At 41.7% G+C, this 12,493-nt stretch overlaps 1 protein-coding gene across 1 annotated transcript; it reads right to left on the reverse strand.

The window, feature by feature from the left end:
* Positions 1-1,285: 1,285 nt before the first annotated feature.
* Positions 1,286-12,434, reverse strand: cops7a (COP9 constitutive photomorphogenic homolog subunit 7A). Its single transcript, XM_068735908.1, has 8 exons — positions 12,368-12,434; positions 9,022-9,144; positions 7,447-7,522; positions 6,547-6,635; positions 4,625-4,827; positions 4,428-4,533; positions 3,225-3,394; positions 1,286-1,879 (listed from the first exon to the last, which is right to left on the reverse strand). The coding sequence occupies exons 2-8, from the start codon at positions 9,142-9,144 to the stop codon at positions 1,840-1,842; spliced, it is 807 nt and encodes a 268-aa protein (XP_068592009.1). The 5' UTR covers positions 12,368-12,434; the 3' UTR covers positions 1,286-1,839.
* Between the last annotated feature and the right edge of the window lie 59 nt (positions 12,435-12,493).

Raw genomic sequence — 12,493 nt, forward strand, 5'->3', positions numbered from 1 at the left:
TGGGAAGGACAAAGCTTACAATGTGCTTTTTAATAGCAACCGCTGTATCCTAATCTTTTTCTCTCTGAAGTGAACATTTAGTCCATCGGCTTGCATTGATTTTGAACCATGGGCTTGGCATTAAAAAGTACTGCATGTGCCAATCATGTCGAAGAAGGGGGCGAAGAATAAGGCGGCTGCTTGTGTCTGAAGCTTTTCCTTATCTCCTCACCTCATATGGGTTCCTCTCGCTTCAGAAAGATTAACAGCATGCTAAGCAAGAATTCCCTCTGTGTACAGTTTTTCAAACGAATGTCAATAAAATCAAGGCAGGCTCCTGAGGAGAAGTGCCATTCGCGTCCATTGAGATTCTCCACCAGTCTGCTGCACAGCTACTGTTTCCATCTCCTCTGGGCATTTTACTGATCAATCAAACTAATTGATTGCCTTTGTTCCACTCTGAAATTTTAATGACCGTCTAGTTATGAGACACATACTGTACCAGCAGATGCTGCAGAAATCTGTAACGGCGGCGGACAAACAGCAAACATTAACGCAGAAGTTAGCTGAACTCACGTATGCAGAGTCATCGCTCACATGCTTTATAATAAACACACACGACTCAACTGCCACTTTCTCTCAACATGACACGTGGCCAGCTAACCCTCTGTCACTAACAAACACTTGAGAGGTGAACAGCTGTTAGAAATCACGGCTCCAATCTGTGAACCAATGAAGCTCAATCACACCGACTGGAATTAACACCACTATTTATAGAGGTGGGGCGGATTTTGTAGAGAAATATGCAGGGTTAAATGAAACAGGACCACAATTTCCCCGTCGTCTATTCCCCTCTCACTGCTGCTGCTGCTGGTCAGATAATTGCTACCATTAATGTCACGCAGGATGGAGAGCGGAGAATTAGAGAAAACAGAATCAAAAGAGTGAGAGATGGGTGGGGCAGGCATGATGAAGGCAGTTCTGACTGCGTGATGGAGGTACAAGGGTGGCTAGCAATTCCAACAGGCAATTTTGACATTGAAACAGAAGCTCTGGGCAAAACATACGCACATGAAATATGAATGTGCTTTGTGCGTGTGTGTAGCCATGCTGGTTGCGCACAGTGGAAGCCTCAGCTCTATAATACATTAGTCTCTTTAGGGACATGCCCTAATTAATGGCTTGACCTCCTAACGGGTAGCCCCCTTCTGCGAGTTAACATTTAGCTGTGCACCCTCCAGAGATGCACTTTGAAGTGCATTTAATAAAAGACGTTGACAGTGACATTAATGAGAGAGTCAGGGTATGCAAGTACAGGGCTTCATTTTATTTCCCGACAATTTATATTCTGATTTTTATACATGTCTCAACTCAGCAGAGAGAAAAAAATACAAAGCAACATAGAATCAATCTAAACCCAAAGAAGAACATTTTTTAAACCAATAGAGATACACACATACACATCAAATACACTGATCCTGCTTCTGGTCAAAGTCAACCGACTCCTGCTGCAGACTGTCTTCTGGTACTGTATTACAAGTGATGTGTGTGTGTGTGTGTGTGTGTGTGTGTGTGTGTGTGTGTGTGTGTGTGTGTGTGTGTTCACTGACAGTCCGCTATCAACAACTGCAAGAGTTGATGTCACACCTGTCATTTTCCATCAGCCGGTATGTTTCTGGATCCATCAAGGTGAAATTTGGTGACAATGAAAAGTTCCCATGACGCTTCCTGGTTTTACTGTGAATATGTGAATATTGTGTGTGACCATGAACATCCGTTTGTCCATCAACATGTCCATGTGTCTGTTAATCAGTGATAGTGTCCATCAGTGCCTTGTCTCCACATCTCCGTCTCTTGTTCTCAGTTGGACTTGGACCAGATCTTCCCACTGCCACGCAGCCTGAAAGGGGAGAAACAGTATGAAACACTGCATTTATCAAAATACTGTAATGATTTACATGTTTACTTTTCCACTTGCACCACTAAACCAGCATATTACTGATGCAACCTCAATGCAACAGTGTCTTTGTGATAACATATCAAATTCCTTGTATGTTCAACATACCATGGCAATAAACGGTTCTGATTCTGATCTAACATATCTGCATCGGAATTGATCTCAGTGGATTTTCTATTTCAACAATTAAAAAGAATTTGTGCAAAGAACCTATTTCTAATAATAACGGCTGCACTATCAGTCCCGTCCTTTAAATAGCTTTATAAAGAAATGGTGTCAAAACTAATTTTTAATTTGAGGATTGAGGTTAAGCTATCATTAATTTGGATTTCAAGTGGATCTTCATTTTGAATGAAGTGCAGTGCTGAGTGATGAAAATTATAGCGCTCTATGCTTCATCAAAATATGACAGGCAGCCAGAAAATAATCACCGCTTTCTGTTTTTCGGCGGCAACTACATAAACAGCAGACGAGCAGAGCGTCTCTGTTGATCACTGGAGGGGGGAACGGTTCTTTCAGGAGGAGAACACGTGGGGCATCTGTATATCCAGTGACATTTTACAATCCAGGACAGATGTGAAATTAGCCATCGGTAATTGGGCCGGATGGAAGCGGAGCAGGAAGAGAGCCCCTGAAAGCAGGGTTAGAATATTGCTGCAAAACACTGATGTGATAATAAAGCTACTTCATGCAGACACACGTTCACACGCAGACAAACCACTTACAGCGGCAGCTGGCTTTTTAATGTTTATTGAAAAAAATAGAAACATAGCGGTTCTGTGTTGAATTAACTTGCTCTCTCTGCGAGAACACTGGACTAACGGTGTTAATTTAGTGTTTGAAGTAGTCTTTGTAGTGCTGTTTATAACTAGGTAAATTTGTATTTATAAAGCTCTCTTTTCAAAAAACCACAGAACCAAAGTGTTTTACAAAACAAAAGCAGCAATAAAATAAACTTAATGGGGAAAAAACTCAACATGCAGCCTTTTTGTTCAATTTGGTGACTTGCAGGCATAAATAGAATGTCTTGCTGAAAAAAAAGAACAACCTTGATTTACCAGCGCACCAACAATTCTGAATAAAACAATTTCAGTAAATTATTCTACATGGCCAAACATATTTTATGCGTTCAATTTCTGGGATGTTTGTTCATGCTTTATGAATGCAATTTCAATGCAAACTCTCACTGGTTCCTTTTGTTTAAAAAACCATAACATGCAGAGCACATCACTCATGCATGCATTTTTCTGCACGCAGCCAACACAAAAGGTTGCATCACAGTACTCACCCTTTCACCTTTGAACTTTTTTTGCCAGGTTGTCGCGGTTCCTGAGAGGAGGCGGGGTCTCGCGGCTCTGCAGGCTGATCTGCGTCCTGATTGGAGGCGGCTCCAGCGGGGGCGGGGCCTGACGACGGAGAGGCAGCGCTGGCCTTTAACGTTTTCTGTAGGTTTGAGACCTGAAGTAAAAAAGAGAAGACGGATTAAAAAAAGTCTTTCATATTCAGTGTTGGGCAAGTTACTCAGGAAGCGTCATCAGTTACTTTTTAACTTAACACTCCTTTGTAAAAAGAAGTAATAGTATTACTTTACATATTACTTGCTATCAAAAGTAATTAGTTATGTTACTTGTTATAATACAATACTTTCGCTATCCCGCTGGTTGGTTATAACTCGCTATTCTGCTTGTTTACAACGGAGACGTCCAGTTACCAAACTATGAGACCAGTGATGTGACTGGCTGAGAAAACAATTAAAATCACCCCACCTGCTGATCGACATTCTCCTTCACCCAGCACGTTACTCTGCTGCAGATACATGAGCCAAAATAGAAGGTGGCGATGCCCACACGGTCCATGCATCTACCACCTTGCGCTTGGCCTTTAGTATTAAAATTTCACCTGCATGGGTGCACAATATTAAACTGAACCGGGCCGTCTCTTCCTCTCCCTCAGGTCAGTCACACATGTGCCAGAGGCGATATTTGCCTGAAAGTTCAACTCGACATGCTGCTAAGATGCATACCGACCTGCTGCTAAGATGCATACCGACCTGCCGCGCGACGTAACTTAATCTTACTTGGCACGAAACACAAATCGCTTTCTGGTAAAGCAGTAATGCAGCATTACTTTGAGTAATAACTGCAATATAATTACTGATTTGGAGATTGTAATCCCTTACACTACTCATTACTGGGGAATGTAATCATATTACAGTAACACTGGTCGTATAACAATACTTGTTTATGGAGGAATTCATACAGCAGCATGTTTATACTTTAATGTGTTTATGAACACGTTGCTGTTTGAGTTTACCCTCAAACAAAATGCAAAAAAAAAAAAAAAAGGAAATATGCAGTCAGGAAGAAAACTAAAAGACCACAAGTGGCTGGAAGCATAAAAACAAAGATGCTGAAGAGGGAAGAGTCACATTTACTGGATTGTCTGGGGGGAAAGACTTAAAGAACTGTAGGCTGAAGAGATGAGGACTAACCTCTGTTTCCACTTGGACTTTAACTTTTAACTGGCTCTCTCGGTATTGGTTTGCCCTTGAGACCTGCTCCTCAATACCACACAGCACCGCCTCACAACCTGTGCACCTGAGAGAGAGAGAGGAGAAGGGCATGGAGGGAGTCAGGAAGCTGATAACGGAGACATAAATAAGCACAGACGCATAGAGGGGCTACTGACCACTCCTGCAGTGTGTTGACTATGTTTGGCAGCTCGTTGGGGCCGAGGTCACGACCCACGCTGCAGTCCACCTCCACCTGCTGGTTCCTCTGGTCCAGCTTGCCCTGGATGATATCGCAGTACACGGCGTCTATCAGCAGGTCCTCCAGCTCCCTCACATTCTTCAGCTCGAGCTGCTGCAGAAGCAGCGAGTACGGCAGGCACTGGGGGGAAAAAAAGACACAAAGGCTTTACTTATTCTCTTCTTTTTTAACTAACGTACACAGGCAGATCATTTGATTCCACTTTAACGGTTTGATGGAAAATGACAAAAAAAATGTACAGTAAAATTGCCTATTTCTCTAAATGTCACTGCCAGAGAAAGGTGAAAGGAGAGTTTGGAATTTAGCAATCCTTCACTGGGCAATTAGAGAGTTCACGCCTACATGCGGGGGAAAGCAGTGACATATTCAGGAGAAAAACAGGGGCAGGAGTGAAGGGAGCAACGGTCGTAGAAAGTGAGATTAAGTTTATTAAAAAAAAAAAAAAAGGACAGAGCTGGTGAGAATAATGAATCAATTATTTATCCGGAGCAGAGAAAGAAAAGGGCAGGAGATGTGCAGTATGGTTGGAAGGTGCGAGTGAGAGATGCCTTAATAAAAGAACATTAAATACTTCATCATGCACATGGAGGGAGGGGTAAAAAGTCTAAACGGACATGAGCAGTAGCAGCTGTGCTGGTGACTCTTCTTTAGAAGCTTGAGACCGAAAGGCTTGTTGGTTTCTGAAATTCTAATTTAGCTGATTTAGTTTAAAGGGGACGTGTCAAGTTAATTTTCAGGTTCATACTTGTATTTGGGGTTTCTACTAAAACACGTTTACATGCTTTAATGTTAAAAACAAGCTACTTTTTTGTACTCACTGTCTGAATATAACAGTGTTTATTTGTTTAGAATCGAGGAGGAGAAGAGAGGGCTTCATATGCAGGTCAATTCACACACTTGTGAGTAAAGCATAAAAGGAAACCTTACACTTCATAATGTCAGCACAACAATCATAACAACAAGCACAGGGCAGATGTCAATAAATGCTGATCACAGATTCAGGACTTTCATCCATCAAGGGGAAACTTGATGTGTCGCACAGTAACGCTACACTGCAAATGCAATCATTTGGGAGGAATATGCAAGGAAACACATTTGTGAAATAAACGACATTTGGAAGATCCATCTTGAAAAAAAGATAGTAGGTATTCCATATATTCAGAGCTCGGAGTGGGCAGGTACTCACTCACCAATACGCAGCAGGCTATCGGCACTTCTACATTTTGATTTGTTTCTTGCACAGCAGCACTTCTCACAAGCTGCTGGTGCTCTTGTCTGCTCTCTCCCCATCATGTTCTCTGGTCAATTCACAATGAATTGTTGAGAACTGATAATATTGTGCAGCACCAGAGTTTTTAGTTGCTATGTATAGTATCAGTATGTATAATAATAGCCTGAATGTGAAATACAGCTCTTTTAATGTTTTATGTTATTTGGATAGGATTCCCTTCAAGAAACTGTAAATGTAAGTTTCGTCATGAATATCATCATTGAAAATGTCAACACATTTAAGTAAATTAAGTGTGTGTGCTCACAAAAGACTCACTTCTGCTGCTACAACTCCATCCTTGGGGAAAACACCACCTGTATTCACCGTGTCTTAAACGCTAAGTTTTAACGCACGTCTCTTTATGCCCTCCTCCCGAAAGGTCTGTTCCGATTGGCTTGCGAGAAAAACATGGTGCACCTTTGCAAAGGTATTTCTCAAGCCGTTGGTGGAGATACTCAGATGAAAGGCAGTATATACTAATGAGCATGCATGTGACATAGGGGAGCCAAATCAAAATGGCTTCTGCACTTCCCTGTGAAAACTGCAAAGTGAAAAGAATGAACCAGTACCTTGAGGTTGGATGCCAGGCTGATGATGGAGAGGTGGCGGAGTTTATTTCTCTGAGCGGGGGTCAACTCTGGAAGAGAGGCTGCTCTCTCTACAGCAGCACACAAGAAAAAAAAGAGAGACACAATGGGGACAAATGTACCAGAGTAGTGTGTGTGTGTGTGTGTGTGTGTGTGTGTGTGTGTGTGTGTGTGTGTGTGTGCGTGCGTGCATGCGTGCGTGTCGCTTGGTGAGGGTCAAACAGTCGCACATAATCGAGGCACTACTTATTACTTTGAAGTGTAATGTTATACGGGGACACGCAGGTAAGTGTGGGGCTCTTTAAGCAGCCGGAGAACATAGTCGGGAGGAAGTCGGTCCCCAGCGTCTGTCTCCTGCTGCCTTGCTCCCCTGGTGACAGGACTCACACCCTCCGAGAAGGCGGCTCTGACAGTTCCTCTACGGGCTTCACTACACAGCTCTCTGAAAGTCAATGTGCTTCCTGTCGGCGAGACTCCAAAAGGGAAGGGAACAATAAAGTAGGCTACATTTTTTTTCCAGGCTATTGGTTGATGTTCGGCATAAAATTAGACATAATTAACATTCCGCTTGTCGTTGAAGCTTCCCGACGCATTACACAGACGGCAAATTAAGTCACAAAAGATTAGTTTACTGCCCATTTATGCCAGCACTGCTGCAACACATACAATCATCAGCCAATCGGAACACTTAATAAAAAGTTGCCCAAACAGATAAAAGCACACCAGTAATTTTGTCTGTGAATAACCTGCCTGCAGTGTCTCAGTCGAGGGCGTTTAAAGAGGGTCAGGGTACCTGCCTTGCAACAAAGAAAATACAGCTAATAATAAAAGAGTCGCAGGGACGCCCCATTACTTATTTACACTGTGCTGCCACAGCAATACCTTTGTAGTCGCAATAGGTTCCATAGGCAAAGAGGTTGAGGAGCTGGTACATTGGTGCATGAGGGCCATTCTCCATCTGTGGTGTAGAAGGAAGATGAGGGGAAAGAAGAAAATGATAACACAAAGGTAATGAGACTCTCTCCGCAAAAACTGTGCAACTGCAATTTGAGTCTTGCTGAGACTCTTTGAGAGTACGGCTGCATTCATCACATCAGGCGTCGCGGCGATAAGCGCAGGATTGTGCGGCGGTGTGACACGACACCATGCTGCTAGTATGCCGGGTTAGAAGTGATTGTCTGTCCGCATCGACGATTTAAAAAACATTTACTTTCAATAACTAAACAGGATGTGAGGCCCATCAAAACGGTGGGTTTTAAACTGGTGCACAAGGCACAATTGAGTGTGTTTTGGTCATCCATGCTGCTCCTCTCTCGGTGGGCGTCTTTCGGTCTGATCCGTCTCCAGTGAACAACAGGGGAATCACTTTCATAGTGTCCTTATGGCTGACTGGAAGCTATCAGCTGATGCCCGCCCTGTCTTTTTAAGACTCTCGACTATAATGTATTTGTTCTACTGTTCTTTAAAATGCCTTCACCTGTTACAGTTACTACAGTTACCTCCAGGGGAACAACATTTTGCGGGACTGCTATTTCCTATTTATTATTTATCTAGAACCTGATATTGAAAAGAAAACACTTTTTGTAATGCATCATCCCCCAAGAGGAAGAAATATTATAAATAGACAATGTTATCAGCTCAACAACAGATTAGTAATAGACTGAGCTATAAATATGATTGTGGGAGATTTTTAACTTTAACCGTCCTCTGAGTAAACAAATAGCGAAACACATATTGAAGCAGAAAACGGAGGAAAACCGAGAGGTCAAGATTTGTGTTGACGCTGTGCTTGTTCTTCCCTTTTACATGCACAAAACCTCAGTGCAGTCTTTAAGAAAAAAACAAAAAAACGGCAATTTAACTGTTCAGTGCATAGAAAGGGACACAAATCCTTAGTAAATATCCCCCCCTGGTCTGGCCTTTTCTCCATCTTTTTCAGGGCCTTTCTTCAAGAATGGAGCAATGGTTGCAGCACAATCTCATTCTACTTTAACAGCAGCATTTCACTTCCAAAATAGGGTGTTAACTGCATGTTATCATGCTAATTTGTCATACAACATAAGCAATATGTTGGTAATGTACTTTTTGAAACTGATAGCAGCATCTCGCTTAGGAAACTCTATTTCTACATGTGTTGATTGGAAGGTGAGTCATGACTTTGATTACATCATTGATGCACAAATGTATACACATGTCCACATGTATAGATGATAAATGTGGACCAATGTGGTCAGGAAATACCCTTGTGTTGATGCTACACTAACAATGTGGTCACTTGCATCACTGACCCGTCTGATTGTTGTTTGGTTGATCAGATTCTCAATGTGTCCTGGATAAATGAACACCTCTGAGATTAACTGTCTAGTTGTGATTAAGATGGCTCGTTTTCGTGCCAGGTCTGAAAAGGTCCCTAAAGACACAAAGGTTGAGGAAGATGAAGTGCGAGAGTGTGTTTACCTCTCTGACATTAGGCAGCTCCAGGATGTCAGAGAAGACATAGAGGCCTGGGGTCTCCAGCAGAGAGCTGACAGCCTGGGCCAGTGCTGGGCCTGACAGAGACAGGAGCTGCTCCACCTCCATCTGATGCCAGGGGACAAAGGAGACGAAGAGGTGAGCAGGTTAGACAAAAAGTACTACAGAGAGACACATAAGAGCAGCAGAGTTGTGAGGAATGTCCAGATAAAAATCAAGGAAATTACATTTCTGTTGCCGCCTTGGCTCTGCCATCTGAAGAACTGCACCAAGGGACACCATGTCACAATCTGCCATGAACACTATTGCAAAGCTCTATTGATGAACACTAGGACTCCACAGGATGTAGGTCTCTTTGTCATGCACAGCAGCCAAGTACTCTTGACCGAAGCACACTTAACCCTCAACTTACTCGAAGAGCAACTCAGACAGTGGAGGAGTCGCTGGACTGGGTAGCACCAATACAGGCAACAAGGGTAATGAATGCAAGGAACGGGACATGTTTATTCATCAAAACCAATTCCCTGCATACACGATGCAAATGCACTTTGGACAACACCAGAATAATTACCTGACAGGATTCTGCCTGTGTCTCCAGCAGATATTTAGGTTACATCTACACTATTATGTTTTTGTTTAAAACCGGGGTATTAAAACTTAAACGATCTCCGTCCACACGGGCGTTCCAGCTTCCCATTTACACCCAAATGCCCAGTGTACAGGAATAGTCATGTGATGGACAGAAATCATTTAAAAAACGATGCTGAAATGCCTGTGTGGACGTAGATCATTATGAAAAGTATTAGTGTGGATGGAGCCTTGGTCCAGAAAGTGAATCCCGAAAAACAAGCAAAAAAACAAAAACAATACCATTCCCTGATTCTGTACTTTGGCCGGAATCTGCCTTTGTAATCTACAAGCTTTATCATAAAAATATTTAACAAAAAATAGCATGGGCAGGATGTCTGAATCTATTTGTGCGTGGCTTCCAATTCAAAAGTGCCTTAACTGACAAATGTTTCAATCTGAGAAGCTGTCTTGTTGACTTTGATGTGATATTCTAAGATATCTTAATCCCAGCCGACACGTCTTGGGACACAAAAGAAGTTTAGTTTTACTTATGCATGATAAAATTATTGCAATTGCATCAGACTGCTTTTATTACCCAAGGCCATTCCCTAAAATGAATGCAACAGAGAGTCTGGATACCAACTGCTGAGTTCAGACTAGTCTGACTGGTTCTTATACATCACAGTCAGTGCAGAGATGGCGGATATATTGTATCATCCTAAATCTGATGCACTTAGATGCACACATGCACATCTAAATGTGGGGTGTGAAGAGCATATTCTCAAGCAAGTGGACCAAAGTGGACCTTAAACAGCTCTGAAGATAACTAAAAGACACTTCTAACACTTTTATTGAAATGAAATGCAACTTGGTGAAATCTATAGCTGTGTTTTAAGAGATATACGGACCGATGCCGTTTTGCTGATGAGAAAATCTACATAAGATGATCTGGGGCTGTATTCATGAAGCTTCCTAAAACAAAAAAGTTGCTCCTATTGGTATTCATTCTTAAAGAATTTCCCCTTACATATACGACAAGATCCCGGTAAAGATAAAAGATATTCACAAAGCATCTTGTGAAACTGTCAGGAGTAGAAAGGAGGACTTTTGAGAGGCTAAGAGTTTCTGAAGTGGAGGAGAAATGGTGGCAAGACAAAGAAGTAGGAGAAACAGTCTCCAAACACTGAATGACTGCATATTAGATTGTGCCGGGATAATGTCTGTGGCCAATCTCATTAGAGTATGTGTGCCTCCTCAAACAAGACGAGCAGCAGTTTACTGTCTAAAATGACATCACTTCCCCATTTCATCATATTAGCATATGAATTCTAGAGTTATGGCCAAAACATGTTTTGTGAGGTCACAGTATCCTTGATTGAAGTGGACATTTGAGCCAAATTTGAAAAAACCTCTCGGTGTCCCTGAGATATTGTGTTCATGAGAATGGCACTGAGGGGCTGACGGATGAATAAACAGACGGACGTACAGACAGACGGAGTGACAACCTGAAAACAATATGCCTCTGGCTACAGCTGTTGACAGCACCGAGGTATAAAAAAGCCAAAAATTCAAAAGGAGCAGTAGTGTCAGTCAGAAAGTCTTGGTTACTTATTTATAGATTTTTTTAGAAAGGTCATTATACAGTATGTGTCATAACAACACAAAACACTTTGAGTTCAAATTATATTATTGTGTAATTTAAATGTGAAGAATGGGCCGATAACAAGGCTGAAAACCAACAATCATTTTCATTATTGATTAAGAGGTCAATTGTTTCTTAAATTATTTGATTGAGCACTAAATCAGCTAGAAAAGTGTCAAAAACTGTTTTCCAGAGGTCAAGGTGATAGCCGAATCCAATTAACAATCTAAAACATAAATAGATTTAATTTAAAATTCAGTTTAGCCAAGAAAAGATGCAATCCCTCAGCTAATCGGGTTAGGGTTAAATTATTTGTCAGTGTTTGTTGATCGACTGTTCAAATAATCCACTAGTAATTTAATGGATATGAAAGACTCTGATATTGTCGGGTTTCTGTTGCTCACAAAGGGAAGAGTCGACAGCATTTATACTGAACAATACCTGTAACTAAAAATGTAGTTAAGTAAGTTTGATCAAAACTAAATGTACACAAAAACAACAAATACACACATTTACGTGAACACGTGTTTACAAATACTCCATCCTTGGGAGTGTGACTGTGATAACGGAATTATTTTGAAGTCTTAGGCGGTAATAGACTGCGGGATGACACTAGCACATAGACACTCTTTACATTTTCACGAGAACATCTAAAATCACATGGCAAATTTCAACCGAAACCTAAAGTGATGTTTTAAGATATCTCACCTGCCAAACTCTCACCCCTGTTTTAACGCTAGCTTAACACCGCTCACCCGGCTACCGTTAAAGCTAACTTATGACCGTGACAGCAGACATTAATGCAAAAGACAGATGAAGTGATGAATGTACAAAACTTATATCGTATCGTTTCAGGGTACGAGTTTGTTTTTATGCTGTGCGTTCTCATTAAAATGTATGTTAGCTATTATTCGGTCTCAATGTGTCATGCTAGCTCGGTTGCTAACGGCTAACCAACCAAAGGCTTCACTTATCCGTTGACGCTAGGCCTCAGTTCACTTTAAGCCTTTCTAGTCATTTAAATCATACCACTACACTGCGTAAGTAGCTGGGAAGTAAAATATGCAAATGAATGCAACCACAAAAGTGTTCAATAAGACAGTATGTGTCCAAATGTACCTTGTTGTGTTGGTTTCTAGCAGACAGCCTCCCTCTCGATTGTTCAGTTCCGCTGTTAGCACACGTACGACAACAAAGCAACGTAAGCGTTGATTGGACGGTATAAGCAAAGTAGGCGGGACAAAT

This window comes from Cebidichthys violaceus, unplaced genomic scaffold (genome assembly GCF_023349555.1).
Source record: "Cebidichthys violaceus isolate CVI_PGR_0920_01 unplaced genomic scaffold, fCebVio1.0.p SCAF_7, whole genome shotgun sequence".
Taxonomy (NCBI): domain Eukaryota; kingdom Metazoa; phylum Chordata; class Actinopteri; order Perciformes; family Stichaeidae; genus Cebidichthys; species Cebidichthys violaceus.